This window comes from Diplotaxodon limnothrissa, linkage group LG19, assembly GCF_057381915.1.
Source record: "Diplotaxodon limnothrissa isolate DT_005_m linkage group LG19, D_limnothrissa_male_GT1.1, whole genome shotgun sequence".
NCBI lineage: Eukaryota > Metazoa > Chordata > Actinopteri > Cichliformes > Cichlidae > Diplotaxodon > Diplotaxodon limnothrissa.
In genome coordinates, this window is record NC_140614.1 from 12,375,440 (window position 1) to 12,392,020 (window position 16,581).

At 45.4% G+C, this 16,581-nt stretch overlaps 2 protein-coding genes across 2 annotated transcripts; both read left to right on the forward strand.

The window, feature by feature from the left end:
- The first annotated feature begins 2,463 nt into the window (after nt 1-2,463).
- erich1 (glutamate rich 1) lies at nt 2,464-9,671 on the forward strand. The gene is made up of 6 exons (XM_085343325.1): nt 2,464-2,563; nt 2,896-3,036; nt 3,117-3,263; nt 7,097-7,483; nt 7,904-8,101; nt 9,484-9,671. The coding sequence occupies exons 1-6, from the start codon at nt 2,545-2,547 to the stop codon at nt 9,618-9,620; spliced, it is 1,029 nt and encodes a 342-aa protein (XP_085199451.1). The 5' UTR covers nt 2,464-2,544; the 3' UTR covers nt 9,621-9,671.
- Nucleotides 9,672-13,067: 3,396 nt separating this feature from the next.
- LOC146611842 (uncharacterized) lies at nt 13,068-14,238 on the forward strand. The gene is made up of 2 exons (XM_085379209.1): nt 13,068-13,127; nt 13,954-14,238. Exons 1-2 carry the CDS (start codon nt 13,077-13,079, stop codon nt 14,236-14,238), a joined length of 336 nt encoding a protein of 111 aa, XP_085235335.1. The 5' UTR covers nt 13,068-13,076.
- The last annotated feature ends 2,343 nt before the right edge of the window (nt 14,239-16,581 follow it).

The window sequence follows — 16,581 nt, forward strand, 5'->3', positions numbered from 1 at the left end:
ATGGGGTAAAAGGTGGGGAAGTGACATGTCATTTTTCACTCCAGGTCTTACAGTGGCGACCTTACATTTCTCATCTGCCACCAGCCAGGACGGACAGGTAGGACAGACGAATTATGGTTATGGTTAGATACTGCGATCCACATGCAAATCTGCACACAAACAGATACTGACACTTGCATTTCATGCAGTTAGTTTGGTGTCACACCGCTTGCTATTTTCAATGAGAGAACACGGGGCGGTTTGCAAAGACCCCACATAAAACATTCAAAAATCACATTTTCCACATATGGCCTGCTATACTATGCAATGCACAGACCTTCAGCTCTTTATCTTACACATCAGTGTCTCACCCAAGAATTTGTGTCACTGAAGGAAGACTAGCTGACCGCTACTGTCTAAAAATAAGTGCTTTTGTATTATTGAGCAGGACAGGAGCGCAGCATCGAAGAGTATCCTGGTAAAACTTTTAGCCACTTGTGCGAACAGCAGTGACTCCATTGAGCTTCTGAAGCATTCCAATGAACATGGTCCCCTATTTTTAGCACCTCTGTGATTATGATGTCTGACTATGTGAGCGCTGGCAGCCAGCACTTTGTCACTCACAGCGCGTGCTGAGTAGTCTGCATTTGCTATGGATTCAGCAGCAGTGTCGAAGCGGGCGTCCTATACAACTTTCCTTCTTTTTGTGCTGCTCAGTCAGTGGAATCTGTCAGAGCTAAGACGTCAATACTTGCGGCTGCACTGAGTCTTAAACAACATCATTTGTCAATGTACACCGAGAGTGATGACAAGCTTCTTTTTTTGCACAAACATGCAGTTAGCAAGTTCTTTTTTCAGCATGGCCAGCGCTGTTAGAGGATGACTGCTACACCACGAGCAGCCTGCAAATCTTACTACTTGTTCATTAAGAGGGCTTGCAGGAGGTGTTTATGTGCTATTCAGTGTGTTGTTCACTGCAAGGAATTATGCAACATGTTTACCTAAATCAGCATAATTTACTACAGAGTAAACTCATCCATTGGCTCGTTTTTTGCAAGCTTTTTGGAGCTTCACTATCATTCAGGGTTGCCAGTGTCGGGCTTTGGCTCTGTCAGACACAGTCAGTGAAGCTCATCCACCCACAGAGATGGCAGTCAGCATGGCACATACAGTACTACGTGACAGTGCACAAAAGGAGGAGTCTGGCTGAGATCAAACCTGACACAATATCTCTTTGAGAAGTTATCCTAAGCTTTTCTTGCCTGAAGTGCTCTTCGTGCAAGCCTCCTCAGGGATAAATGCAAGTGGAATGACATGCGAGAGCTATAGCAGAGGAGCAGTGATCAGATTCCACATGCAAAGCATGCAGAAATCATATTATACTTGGGCAACTGTAATCAGTGGTCATGATTAAGCAAACCAGCACTGTGACACTTAATATACTTTAAAAATAAGAAGAAGAAAGAAAGCCAGCCGCTTAAAAGTCCCACACTTCTAAGAAAACCTTGCTACTGAACTGCTCACACACACACACCTATTTGTCATCACTGCATACATTTTCCCATTTACTGTAAGATGACTGTATGCCACGTTTGAATGCTGCACATTGTCACATTTCATGACTTCAATGTGTGCTGAAAGATTAAGAAAAGAGAGAGACAGGGAGGAAATACCTTTTTCAGAGCTGACATTCTAGGTGGATCCTCCTCCTGCAAAGCCCGTTCACATGCTGAGGTCCCAAGCCAAGTTTGATGGGTGCGCAAATCTGAACTCAGCCCGGTGCTGATGCTGAGCCATGAGGCGCCTGTTTAGTATTCTCATCTCGCCTGCACCCCGTCCTACAGCTGGCTTGGTGTGCGCACGCCCAAGCCGCTGTTATTACAGCTTTCAAACGCAGGGGGCGCTGTAGCCCCTTGGAAAGAATAAAAGTGGACATTAAAAAAAACCGTATGTTGCTCTGGTAGTATGATACACCTGCTCAGATAATTAATAATGGTTTTATAATAATCATTTTAGCTGGAGTCATTTTTAAGTTCGCTCTACAAATCCAGACCTTCTTGAGTCTTTTTCCTTGAAATACGCAAGGCTAATGAATATTACACTATAAACGAGGTTGATTCGTCTGCCGATGTGAAGAATAGATTCGAGTAATCCCGTAAATACATATCATTAAGTATATACAGAGAGTGTTTGTTTGTGAGGACTGCGTGCATTTTAAATTGGCCGGATTTTGAATAGAAGTTGGCGCAAAAGGAAGCGGAGTCTCTTGGTCGTCACAGTGCGCGTGTGGTAGCCGGTGAAGTGCGCGGTTCAGCAGTTTTGCGCATTACTCTGGGTTAGTGGGCTTTGCTGAAGAAGCTGGAGCTCTGTGGCGATGATACTGACAGATGAATATCTCTGATCTTTAAGTTGAGCGGGACGTGCGCGTCAAGCTAGCTCATTTAAAAAGCTGCTGTAGCATACTTGCTAGCTAACTCAGCTAGCTTGATAGCATAGTAACTTCCTAGCTGAGTGCAGAGTTGGAATTCATGTTTTCTTTGCTTCGACTGTGGTGGATGTTTGAATATGGCACATAGGAAAGAAGGTAAGGACCGCCAGAAATGACTCATCTCATACAAAAACACACACAGAGCTCGTAACTCTTTAGCTCGCTAAAGTACCCAAATAACGTAGCTAGCTAAATCTCGCGTTGGTTTCTGTGTTGTAAACAAAAGCACGTGCTCCTCTGTCAAGCCCTAAAATCACTCCTTCATTGTTAGGCTGTGTTATTGCAGTCACAAACAGCATGAACATCACCTGTTTCAGTTTTCAAAGTCAGCGGGTTACATCCTGTTTTCATGCTTCATTCCCACATGGACTAGATCACATGTAGCCTGAATATGCGTAGTTAACACAGCTTGTCTTTGTGTCACTCAGTATTCCAGTCAAAAGTTCTCCAGAAGCTTTACCCTGCCATCCAAGAAGTGGTGACGGAACAGAGCCCACCACATATTGTAGAAGCTCTAGGCAAAAAGAAACATCTGAAAAGCAAAGCTCCTGGAGAGGACATGGCCTCGGGTAAAGTCATGATAATTACTAACACGTTCCTCCCTCCTTTGTGTTTCAGTGCCTTACATTATTTGCCTTATGTGTCTCAGGAGATGCAGTGAAGAGACAGAGCGCAGCCAAACCAGGCAGGCGGATGTACACGGTCCTTCCTCCTCCTGCAGACTATGATATACATTCAGAGGAATCGGTCTCACTACAGCAGCTAAAAAGCATAAATAGCGTGGAGGAACCAGCTGGTACGTCACCCATAATCTTACATTTATGGACTTGGCGCTGTGCACCATAAAGCTAGGAGAGATTTATCTCATGGGCCTCCTCCAGGTTGGCGCTCTGTAGTAATAAAGTTACTCTTTCTGATTGTCTCTGCCACTGTTGTTGGGGAAACAGACAGTGAAAATCAGTCGTGTTCTTTAACTGAGGAGAACTTGTGCAGATGGTGAGTGAGCCTGGGTGGCTCTGTTTTCACTCCGATAGGCCGATTAAATGTGCTTGTCGGGGCAAACTTGCATAATTTATAAAGGAGATATTTAACTATTATTAATAACATGTTGGAGGCTGAGTTGTGAGCTGATTTATGCCGAGCTAAAATCTTCTTGACCTGCGATGAATCGAGCTGTCTGGCAGCGGTATTCAAGGATGAGTCACATGCTCTGCATTTGATATGGATCATTTAAAGACTGTTTGTTTTATCTCCTCTCTCTATTGTCATGAAGTACCAAAGTGATGAGGCTGTAATAAAAGCGCCGGCTCGTTACACTCATCATCTTCTGTAACTCAGACCGTCGTTTAGCTGAAGAGCTTCTGCTTTACCTCAGTGAAAAAAGTGATTTGCTGGCTTACACAGACCATCGTCTGAGGGTGGCCGCTGGAATGACTGACAAGGTTAAGTTTGATTAATTGCACTCGTAAGTGTAGCAGTTCCTAATTGAACACATTTTCGATTTAGTGGGTAGCGAGCCTTCAAGGGAACTGCAACCCAGAGAGCTGTTTAAGGTCAACTAGAGTTTGGGTTCTGCGGAGGTTCATAAAGGCTTCAGTGTAATATTTTACAAAGAGGAGAGTTGATGTAGTTGATGTGGTGTAGAAAGAGAAAAGCTGTCCTAGTCTTGAATGAACAGATCTCTCTTCACATTCACGTTAGCTGCAAAATGTAGAACCGTATTTCTACATGTTTTGAGAAACGGACATCTATTTTAGTTCATCTGATTTTGGGTTTTCTTTGGATCCTCGAGAAAATCTTGTTTCTGAACAATCAAAAGGAAAGTTTATCGTAACCTGTTTTTTTTTCTTTTAATTGCATCAAATTCTTGTTTTTTTTAAAAGGTTCCTTCATGTAATGATCTGCTAGAGGGTGTGGGGGGGCCACAGCCCCGTCCTCCAGGGCATGAAGCAGGTATGGAGGAGATCAAAACTCCAGACATCCAGAGGCCCCCAGAACACAAGAGACCAAGGAAGACCAACAGAGGGGCAGCCGCGCCACTGTCCCAGAAAGAGCTGAGGAGAGTCCCAGATGAGGGCTCACTCAGCAGCCGCGGAGCAGAAGCCAGGGGGAGTTGCAGTGACGCGCCCGTGAGCTCCGCCGGCAGCCAGCCGTGCCTGAGTGACCGAGCCCCAGGCCGAGAGGCCGGGGGCACCCCACCTCCGAAGTGGCCCGAGCGAGCCCCAGGCTCCAGGCCCCGATAAGCGGCCGCCAAGGAGTGAGCCGGTGTGTACCTGGACGCCCATCCCCGGACACAAAGAACCACCAACGCACCGATGTCTGAGGGAGTCCGCCACTGGCAGGGGAAGTGGTGGTAGGGGGAGATAGGCCTCCAAACCTTGGAGGGCCTGAGATGTCCCCAGAGAGGTGGCGTCTGACACCCAACCTGACATATAGACACAGACATACAGGCACACACATATACAAACATCCATTCCCACCCTCATGCTCTCATATGCACTTACTCCACACTCAACCAACGTGGAGACAGACATAAAGAGACGCTGTACACACGATCACACTCCCCAAGCGTACTCTACAAACCGGGTCTAGGTACCCTTGCCCCTGGAGGGGGAACTGCACCCAGACCCAGGTGGTGTTACCCTTTTCCCTGCGGTGGGGGGAGGCAGACCGCCCCGACTCCGCAGCAGCAGGGAGGCCCAACACTCCAGACCGCAGTCGGACGGCCAACTCCTCCTCCTCCTAGCCCCCCCGCTCCAGCAGGTCGCAGAGAACGGGGGTGAGAGAAGACTCCAAACCTCCCTCCACCCGCTCATTGTAGTGTTGATGCATGTGTGTTCTAAGGTGCATTTAAATCTTCTTCTTAAGCCAGTCACTTTCTGATTGGTTGACTGTCACAAACAGAGGTTTGAACAGCACATGGGTGGGGCTGCTATGCTCACAGACAGAGCAGTGTGCCTCCAAGCTTGGGTCCTCTACCACAGTGGTCCCCAACCCCCGGGCTGGTCCTTGAGTTGTTTGGTACCGGGCTGCGTAGTTGTGTGTCTTATTTTGAAAGAAATATTTACGCGTTACCATAGCGACCAGAGAGCATTAAGGGGCAGAGAGGAGGATGTTACTCTCAATGTTGTTGGCGCATTTCATTTTATTTAGTTGTATTTATCTGCGACACCTTAAAGGCCGGTCCGTGAAAATATTGTGTGACATTAAACCGCTCCGTGGCGCAAAAAAGGTTTGGGGCCGCTGCTCTACCAGAGGCCTGGGAGCTTGAGGGTCCTGCGCCGTATCTTGGCTGTTTCTAGGACTGTGCTCTTCTTGACAGAGATGTCCGATGTTGTTTCTGGGATCTGCTGGAGCTGCTCGCCGAGCTTGGGAGTCACCGCACCTAGTGCTCCGCATCCTATTCATGTAACCTCTTCCGCTGGGGTTACTTGCGTAGTAGCATCCCAACAACACCCTGTTTTTGTATCTTGCCCACCGATGCCTTCTTGTTCCAGTAGCTCACTTCTCGTCAGGGAGCCCTGGTTCCTCAACACCTGATGCAGACCTTGTTGATCTGGGCGGCGTCCGAGCCGGCCTGACTTCATCTGTCTCGCTCATGGCTGCAGTTGGCTGGCTTTTAAATATATTTATATAACAAAAAACATAATGACTTGAAGTAGTCTATCATTTCAATCTGTCACAAAATAATAATTTAAAATGTCTGTGAAGGTTCTCAGTTCCTTTGACAATAATTTAAAATGTTTCTAAATGTAAAAAAATGGATAAATGGAGTATTTGCATGTCTGATATGAGCAGTAGCTTCCTTGGTTTGTGTTTTCCTTGCACTATGTCGGTCAGTTCTGCACTGCCACTGTCACTTCTGCTGCTTTGTGTTCTGGCTCCAGTCCACTGCTCACAAACGGGTCGCTGAGAAGTCAGCGCGAGCTCGTTTCTTTGACCTCTCTGTGCTTCGTGGGTTTTTTAAGGAAAGGGGAGATGTGGCAAGCTAGAGAAGATCCAAGACTGCTGTTTGTGGACGGGTTCTCTTTTGAGGTTTAGTCATTCGGTAATGTGACAGCAGAGAGATTTTAGCAATGTGATAATTGCAAAAGAGAAAAGCTGAAAAATGGAAAGCCCAATGAAGCTGCTAAACTAAAGGATGATTTCCATAAGGTGGGAGGAATGTGTTAATGTTCTTTCACTGTTAAAGCTCGTGCATCACCTGAGCACTGTTCTGTTAAATGTTCCCTTTTATTTAATGGAACATCTCAAATTGCCGGGCTCAGAACGAGCGATGGTCGCACTTGCAGATTTGACCGTGTCTTTTCAATCAGAGGCCACACCAGATGATTTTGCTGATTGAACTGCAATCAGTGAAAAAGAGGGAACATCTAATTAGTGGAATTAGATTGTGCAGTGATTGGCTGAAAGGAAAGCAGCCGTCTCCCAGCTTTCACCATAATGGACGATGCCCACCTCCTGTTTTAGCCATTAGGCCCAGAGTGCAGGTGGATACACGATTCATACTTTAACAATGTGAACACAATCTGACCTTTTGAAATCCGATCTGTCCGGATCACGGGATCGTGAATCAGTTAAAGACTGTTTTTAAAACTAATGAAGAGTTTAATCTGTTGTTGCTTATAGAGGGGAACAACCACGAGAGCGACAAAGTGCTGGATGAAGAGCAAGAGGCAGAGGAACAACGGAGGAGGAGGAGGAAAAGGAAGAAGAAAGCAACCGTTTGTCAAGACTCTGGGAATGACGAGGCAACTCTAGGGAGCGAGTCCGGCACAGGTCAGAATCAGACGGCGGGGGATGAGGGGGCCGAGCGAATTAGCAGGAACAAGAAGCGAAAGCTGAAGAAGAAACGGCACAAACAGAAGCTGCTCTCCATGGGTCTGATGCCTCGGGCCGCTGCGCTGGAGTTCACGTATCAAAAAGATGGAGAGGAGGAGGAGGAGGAAGACGAGAGGAGAGCAGCTGAGGTGTCAGACTTCCTCAGGACAACGATGGAAATGTATTTGTCAGATTGTAAGTAGGGACCACTTGTACTTGCCTTCTTGGATGAAGCTCATGTTCTCAGTATTACACCTTGTAGGCATTCCTAATGCTCACGGTGATTTTAGTTTCTAATGTTTTGTTTATTTGGATATATTTTGGATGCTAATGTGCAAAAAACCCTACACTGCATTGTTAAATGCCCATTACTGAGAAATGAACATGTTTTCAGTGAAAATGAAAGCCTTCCATACGTGTTAGAAAAGCACTAAAAATGAGAGAAACTAGTAAGTTATTTTTTAATGTAAATAAAGTTGAAGAGTCTTCTTTATATTTGGTCAGTGCATGAGTCACATTAAAGAAATAGGCATTTATTGGTCCTTTTGATGTTTTATAAAATGCTTAATTTGATGTTGAAGGCTTCTTTTTAACAGACCACTTGTCCCTCCTCAGCCTCGTCTCATGCTTCCACGATCCCTGACCTGTCTGCTACAGTGGACGGCCTTCTGGGCGCCATAGACAGCGGAAGCAAACCTAACTCAGTCCTGAAGCAGCTGTACAGTCTCAAGACACGTGTTCAGCAAACGGATACAGAAAAGCTAGAAAAAGCTCTGAAAGAGCTCTGCAGCAACTCCTCCTGCATGTCTGCAGGTCAGTAAAAATTCACAAATAAAGAGCTTTTTTCCTTTGAATGACAGGCCTGTGTTTATTGTTGTGTCTCGCTGGTTCATGCATCCACGCCTACAGTAGGCTCTTCTTGCTGGAACCTGCCCCGAGCGCTTCGTCGGGCCCGTCCCAGCAGATTAACGCTCGCCTCCCAGTGTTAGGGGGCAAACGCCGATTAGGATTGTTTGCCGGTTACCTGCCCTGACTTGTCTCATTCAGCCTTCACCTGTGCGTACCTGCCCCTGACTTACTCGAGCTGACCGTGAGTAACGAACATGTTTTAACTCGCCTCGACACTCTCAACAGTCAAAATAGCTCCTACGTCCCCCGACGCGGTTTCATCTGCCGCTGGCTGCATAATAGGATCAGCAGGGACTTTTCTGCTGTCACGCGCACAAGTGCAGGCATGTGAGAATGAGACTGAGAGACGAGCCAGGGGATTCAGGCCAATGCCATGTCGGCGGCCACAGAGTGACGCTTGTCTGCCCCTTCCCGTAACCCTGACGACGCTGTGTAAAAACCAGTTTGCTAGAGTCCACCATAGATCCTGCCGTCCCCTCTCCATACAGCTGCTCCACAGCTGCCTGAAAGCTTTTCTAACCCCCCCCCCGGTACTCCCAGCTCTCTCATAATGAGTCATGCTTCAGTTCACTGTTTTTTATTTGCTGCCGTTTTTAATTCCGGCGTGCCAGCAGATCGTGTCGGCGCAGACGAGTGTTTGTCGCACGTTTGATTCGGCTGCTATGGGTCAATTCCACTCAGCTTATCTGAGTGTTGGAGGCAAAGGCCCCAGCCTTTCTGCTGCATCTCGCTTCACATTTATCAGTCCCCACAGTATGGAAATTTAAAATAATTAAACTTCTTAATAACATCCACCTTGTTCAGGGAGCATTTGGTATTTTAAAGTAACCTACATTCAGTGACTTGCAGGAGCTAATCCATGTGCATGCGTGCTTTTAAAGCCCCTCAGGTGAATTCACTAAAGCTCTCCTCACTCTGTCTACCCTTGTAGTGGCAATCAATTGGCTGCAGGAGCAGCTCTAAAGCAGATTTCCCTTAAGCATATTTTGCTGCACCCTGGAGTTTCTCACAAATGACATTGGATTGACTGCTCCGCCTTTTGTATTGTCCATTTTGCTTTCTGCAAAGGCTAAATATATTCTTCTAACAGTAGCGAGTAAAAGGAAAGAATTTGTCTTGTTAGGGGTTTGGATACGTACATGCGGGGAGAAGGAAGCAGATTTTGATGCATTATGCCAAAAATACACCAGCAAGTGAATCTCTTTTGTGAAAATACTGAGTGTTCCTGTGGTTTTGTGTTGTCAGCAGTAACTGAAATGTTTCGCTCTGTCTCCTTGTGTTTGTAGAGGAAACCACGGCAGTCGTTACACTCTTCCAATACTGGATCACAGACATTCTTCCCATGCAGGGAGACAAGAAGACTCGTGCTTTCTCCAACACACCCATGAGACTGCCAGTCGAACAGACGCAGAGACACTACTGAAGAATCATTTCTACCAAGAATTTTCTTTTTGCTCATACACAGCGTTTGTAAATGATGGACTTGCTTTCAATGCATGAAATGTTTTATTAAATTCTAAATATGTCAGTTTTGGTTCTGTGCCCAGTCTATTCTTACACCCCGTCTCCTCCGTTTGCAAGAGGAAAACAAAGCCGGTTAATCCTGAGCCAGACAAATCCTTCCGCCCATCGTTAGTAAGGCCAAAGTTGTCTTTATCGACCAAACTTTTACTTTCCTACGCTTGTTTAGCGTTTCTGTATGCATTTTAAATAAAGGAAACATTTTATTGGTGTTAGCCTGACAAACCCCCATCACATCTTACCCCCTAATTGCCAGAAGAGCAAATGTCAGTTCTACCTCGAGCATCAGTATTGTTTGCAGATGTTACGACATTTAAACCCAGCCCGTTAACCTAATAGCTCCTCAATTATCTCCAGTACACTCCCCACCAATCCATTACTGCTCAGCTGTGCCGTGCGCCTCTTCATATTTGCACTTCTGGATAACTACACTGAAATGATGGTCTTCAGGGCAGTTCTACTAATGGGGTGTATGCATATATTCATTATGCTGGTGAATGATAATGGACAGTAATTAGTGCCATTACATAATCCCCAAAGCTACTCTCCTTTATCTAACTATATGCTAAATATGCCAGCACATTGTTGTTGATGGACCTTTTAAACCAGTACCACCTAGGGAGGTAGCTTAACCTTCTGCATCATAATACCTGTCTGCAGCTCAGGTAGCCTATTTTAATGCATTAACCCATCATGCAATGCCAAGGGACGAGTTCAGGAAAAGGACAAAGATTTATCTCAGCTGGACAGTGACTTTTTGATGGCATGAGGGAGAGCTGTCTGCCATGTTCCGGCTTTAGAGGAACAATTGCTCCAAACCGGGAATGCACCAGTAGATACCGACAGGTTATATCATACACTGTAATACACACCCTGAGTGTATGCGTGTATGACTGAACAATTAGCACGAGGGCTGCCATCTGTGGCCTCCATTCATGGATGGATGCACCAGGTGCTGCATCCGATGGGAGCTCATGGGCTCATTATGCAGACATTAGCTAGAGGAGAGAATAAGGGCACACATGCTTAAGATAATATAACAGTGATCATTCAGAGATTAGTGCATTTCTTCAGCCATGCTTAATGGCTCCAAGGATTGCAGTCCAGACCCAAACATCTCAAAGACTGTAAGGTGGATTGTTTTTAAGTTCAGCTCAGTATAAATCCTAACATCTTTGATAATCCGCAAGGATTTCCTGCACTTCTGAAAGCAGGTTACTTTTTCCACACATCCACAGAAAAGTTTAAACTTCTAAAGAATTGAGAGATATCCCTGGATTCGAGACAGCGAGGCTTACCATTTGGCTATCCTCTCAAAAGTGGCCCGTGAACCAGTTGCAGACCTTTTAAGGGAGTTTTTGTGAAGGTTGCGTGTGTAGCTACTCAAAACAAGACTGAGGTAACATTTGTGTTGTAGTCATCAAAGCAGAGCTAACCTTAATAATATTCATAAATGCAGCTGATGTGAAGAAAATGGGAAGAGCAGGACATCTGCTAATCAGAAGGTTGGTAGTTTGATCCGTAGTTGCTCCAGTCTGCATCCTCCTTTTCCCCAGATTTGAAGGATGGGTCGGGTGTATCCTTCGTGGCCCAACCTTTCCCAGAATTCAGCCAATTCCAATGGCGGCAGCTACTTAGTTTTAATATTACTCTTATTACTCTTTCTGGGTCACAAAATAAACTTTTAAGATATTTTCAGGTGCGAATGTAGCTGTAAACTTCAAATATCTGCTCGATTTATCAAGACATCACATATTTGCAAAAGTGCTCCGACGTTTTCGGAGACGTCTGCTACCCACTAGCTCGATAGCTGACAGGGAGGTCGAGGCTCACTAGAGATGGTGAGAACACCGGACATCGTTTTCAGACCCCCCGCAGTCTTTCGCTACTCAGGTTAAACATGACATATAAGTCACTTAGATAACTTTAAAAAGTTATTGTTTGGCTTTTTCCAGTGTTTTAGTTGTTCCTGAGTAAATCAGTTTGGTGAGATTAAAGTTATAGTTTTTACACATCTGAATAAACGTCAAACAGAAAACTGATTAAACAGAAATGTGAGATGGTCGAGAATTTACTCCAGTGTCCTGATATATTTTAGATAGAAAGGAGCAGATGGCTGAGTTTATCAAACTCCACCAAGAAAATCTGCAAATTTCATTAAAAGTATAATAAACTATCATCTTGTCTTTATTTTCAGTTAGCAGTCCTGGTTTAACCCCATCCTGACATTCATATTTGAGGTTTCCTGGGAAATGTCTCTAAACTCTAAATATTCAATAGAATATCAGTTTGTGATTTGACATTTTCTCACACAGCATTTTAAGTGGTATATTGTCTCTGTGCTTAAAGCCCAGTGGGCATCACAAGTTTCCATGACATCATGACTTTGCAGTATTATTGCCAGAGTTTGAGATTATTCGCGGATGCGTGAGTCAGGAGGCACAATTGGTTCCTGTTACTAGAGATGGGAAGAAGGTCATTGTTGGTAACTCTCACCGGAGAGAATTCCTCCCATCCACCGAGAGCGACGTTATCAGCACAGCTACCTCATTATAAGACCTCGCTCTGCACCCGGGACCCCGAAGCCAGGAAGGATATTAAAGCTTAAAGAAAGTTGCTGACACAGCTAGAGAGGCCACTTTCAACATCAACACACAAAAAACATTCAAATCAACTAAGTTGGCAGATTTAAATGGGCTCTGGACTGTAAATGACTTCACCTCTTCAGTGTGGGCCTTTTAAAGGAAATGCTGAAGTCAGAAGTCCTTTACACCTGATGCTAATGTGCCTACATAATCAACAAGTTCTTATTCATCATTTTTGACTTTGTTTTGGCATCAAACTGGAAACAACTCTGAAATTATCCATACATATTCTGCATATAATTCAGACACATATCACTACACTCTATACATTTTATAAAAACCTTGATTATGTTTATAGTTTGATTGAGGTGCAGAAATATGCAAAACAATCGCACATATTTAAATATGATTTCGCTCAGTTTGTATTCTTTGGCAAAAGAAGAAGCGAGGATCACCTTTCCCTACACGTCCACCCTTCCTTCTGTGTAGTCTGACTTCTTTGTCCCTGTGTGCCAGCTCATGTAATCCCCTTAGGCTCACCACCTGCAGCTGTCCTATTATGTAAAGTCAGGAAGGAGACGTTATAAAGGCTGACCAGACTGTCCTACCTCAGACAGCTGAGCTTAGGTGTGCGAACACCCGGACGAACCCTCTATCTCAGTGGGTTTCCCGTCCTGGGAGTCCAGGGAGAGGAGCTTTAGATAGAGACTGCCAAGAGTCATCTGGCCTTTAGTTCATCTGATTTAGCAGGAAGACCAGCGTGGGAAGCTCAGATGTTTTTCAGGCTCCCAAGACTCACTCCTGGCTACATCAGGCTGCTGCAGGTGAGTGTGAGCCTTTGGTAGGTTCTAAAGGTTTCAGGTGAATATTTAAGAAAATAAGTTTTTCTTTTCTTAGATTTTAAGTTTTACTGACAAATGCAAGACCTTTAAAATAAAAAGTAGTGCTTTAGTCTGGGATTCATACAGGGGTTAGCATGCTCTGTCTCTGCTGAACCACTCCAGAGGGAGGCAGGGGAGAAACTGCTGATAAAATGTTTGCAAGGTGCTGTTTTCATGGGTACGTGCAGAGTTTTATTGACAGTTACAAATCATACAGCACACTTGCTTCGCTAAGCCTCGTGCTGCTATTGTGCAGCCATTTTTCTGTGCATTGTCTCAACAGATTCGGTTGTGACAAGATGATGAAACACAGTGCTATCTTATTATATACGCACAGACCACAATATTTCCAGGCTGCTGTTCCAGTAATTGTAGAACGGCTTATATTTTAGCTCAATAGTAGTAGCGTTTATCACAAACAATAGAGAAAGCCTGCGACAGTCCATTGCATTGTAAGTGGAAATGGGAACTGGTTGAGCGAGCTGCAGGAATGGCTTCTTAACTGCCTGGGACACAGCTCCATTAGAAACTATGAAGTTAAGTTTCTATTATTTGCTCCTCCACGTGCTTTATAATTGTCAAGGGCCCACGGAGGAAATTGTCCATGTCGCAAAATTGATGAGCTTTTTGTTTGTCAAAAGAGACGGGCCACAATTTAGTAAATGAGAAAAGATGGGGTTTTAATTTCTCCAGGATTGCTGGGAGCACCAGCTGGAGCTGAGGTGTGCATGTTGTGCCTCGCTTATCGCATTCGTTACTTTTCTTTCAGACGCAGGCCTACCATAATGTGGCCGTGACGCCTCCGGTGGAGAAGACCGTGCCTGGTATGGCTATGCTGCTGGGAGCCGTTGGGATCGGGATGTGTGGCTACAGCTCCAAGCAGTTGGCCCTCTACCATCGGCCCTCTTCCCGTGTCCTGCAGTGGATCGGCACGCACACTGATGCCAGTGCAGTGGCACACAGGATCCCCGTCCTGGATGCGACTCGCCGGGCCGGTGCCTGCCAGGGGATCCCACCTCCCTCGTTCGTTGGCGACAAAGTTCCCTCAAATTAGTCTGTGGTGATAGTTTGGCCGGCACCATAGGTTGAGTTCCGGTAACTACGCTCGGTCATGTCTAAGATTGTAGCTATGCCGGCCCATTGCACCAATGCGGCCCATGTGCTCTCTGAAGACATGCTGCTGTGGATATCTGACTGAACCTATGTGTTGGCGCGAAATAAGAAACAGTATCATAGAGATATGGAGTTCAGTAACAATAGTTCACATTCTACTGGATTGGTTCACTTATTCACTAATAACTAGGCTGTTTAATGCACAGAGAGGGCACTAAACAGCATGAATGATGGGATGAGTACGTAACTGGTGCTGGAACTTCCCAGAAACTGTGGCTGAATGTGGCTTGAATGAGCTAGCATGACTAATTTGGAGGCATTGTGTGTCTTTTCGAGTACTGAGGTAAAAAGAGAGTGATGCTTGGCAGCGCTCCTCTGTACACAGATGGTTGGCATCTCTCTCTCTCTGACCTCCTTTCCATCTTTTCCCAGGCAGAAAGCCATGTGTAAGTGCTTGAGCAGCCCATCCTTGCCCATGACTTCAATTGATTTCCTCTGAGGAGGAGCAGGTGCCATCCATCAACAAGCCTTGGCATCTTTTGGTGTATTCTGCATTGGCTGTCAATCGAAAGAGAGCAGTCGAAGACATAGGTTGGCTTTGGGGCTGAGTCGAAACCGGTGCGTCTATTCTGAGGACTTTAAATTCTCTGAGGATTCGGTCAGAGTGGTAAAGCAGAGGATGCTTTTGTGGCTTGAAAACGGCTCTTTTATCAGAAGAAAGTGGATCTGTTATCAAAGCGTGGGCCGTGTAAACAACAATTGCACAAATACACTTTGATGAGACACCGCAGGTGGCGGGTAAGCAAGGTAAAGTGGTGATTTCTGCAGGATAAGTCTGTGCCCTCCGTGGGGATTAACCCTGGTGGAAAACCATTCCTGGTGCACACACTCATTAACCTAATCTGGTATTAGAGGGTCAAGGACCCGTAAACAGTTCCTGTGCGTCCAAATATTGTGCCATTCCCCCTGCAGTGTCCACCGTTTGTCTCGCTGTCAGATATGGATGGACGAGTCTAGACGTGGTGTTTTCATTCGTGTTAACACCAAAAAAATGTACCAGAGAGAGCGGAGCTGAGACTCGGCGAGACACTGAGCGTGGTTGAGAATGCGCGCTGTGCCTTATGGATTGCACAAGGTTATACTGTCGCCATTGACCGGCTATTAAATTGAGCCAGTATACTTGAGATTTATCAGATGTGGAGATGGTACAAGGTAGGCAACAGAGGGATTCTCCAAAGGAGGATGTAAGAAAGTTTAGTGTTTCGTCAGTTAGAGGTCAGCCAGACCTTGCAGTCCACATTCTCATAGCCAAAAAGCCGTCCTTGTCGCTCTGCCAAATTGGACAAGTGGCTAGTTGTGGCAGGTTGGGAGTTTATAATGGCCCAGTAGTGACCCACCAGTATTCTAGCACAGAGGGTCACCAACAAAATGGTCGTAATCCACTCAGGAGCGGGCTAATGGCTCCAACTGGCATCGGATGTTGGACAGTTGCTCACCTTATTCTGGACTGAGGCTGACACCTATAAACAATTTCATAATTGGGTTATAAAGAGCAGGAATGCTCTGGAGGAAATGTACAGAGTAAACCAAACAGATAGCGCTCAGAATTACAGACACGTTTGACTAAAATGTTCTCCACCTGTTTGAAAATTCGGATCGGAAATAATTGGCCGTGCTTTCACTGAACTGCAGACTGCGGTCGCATTCAGGCATTGCCCTCCTGGGAGTTTCAGAATCAATGTGGACATGGGCTGGAAGCTGTGTAATGCACCTAGCTGCTTTTGATGGATTCTCTTTATACTGCAACAGTGCACAGTGAGCACAGAGAACTGCGAAAACCTATTGATCTCAATAAGAGAGTGAAGGAGGAGAGCTTGTCTCCTCGCTGCAGCCGGTTCCTGTTTCACTCGGCATTGTGCAGTCTATGAGGAGAAACTGCCGAGATAGTGCACTGAATAATGGCGATGCTCGAAAACACGTTAGCTCTCGGATTAAAAATGCAAGGGATGTTTGAAAGCACAGTATTCATCTGTCAGTGTGCTGGATGTCACACATCAGCGCTCATCCATTAGCGTCTGTGAAGCTCTACAAACTTGACTTTAGCTGTGCCCATTAAAGGAGACTTTTGTTCTGTTAGTAAAGTCATTAATATTTAATGAAAAGATGTTGGACTAGATTCATGAAATAAAAGCACTTTAGTCACAGCTGTGGCTCAGATTGTTTCTGTGCAATTATGTGAGATGAAATTGTTCTTTTTGTACCAAGAAATAAATGTTTTAGTCAA

Bases quoted from the DNA above. Each gene is read 5' to 3' on its own strand.
- erich1 (XM_085343325.1), top strand. The intron at 3,264-7,096 runs GTACGTCACCCA...TGTTGCTTATAG, and splicing joins TAGCGTGGAGGAACCAGCTG to AGGGGAACAACCACGAGAGC. The intron at 7,484-7,903 runs GTAAGTAGGGAC...GTCCCTCCTCAG, and splicing joins GGAAATGTATTTGTCAGATT to CCTCGTCTCATGCTTCCACG.
- LOC146611842 (XM_085379209.1), top strand. From the start codon at position 13,077: ATGTTTTTCAGGCTCCCAAGACTCACTCCTGGCTACATCAGGCTGCTG. The intron at 13,128-13,953 runs GTGAGTGTGAGC...CTTTTCTTTCAG, and splicing joins GCTACATCAGGCTGCTGCAG to ACGCAGGCCTACCATAATGT.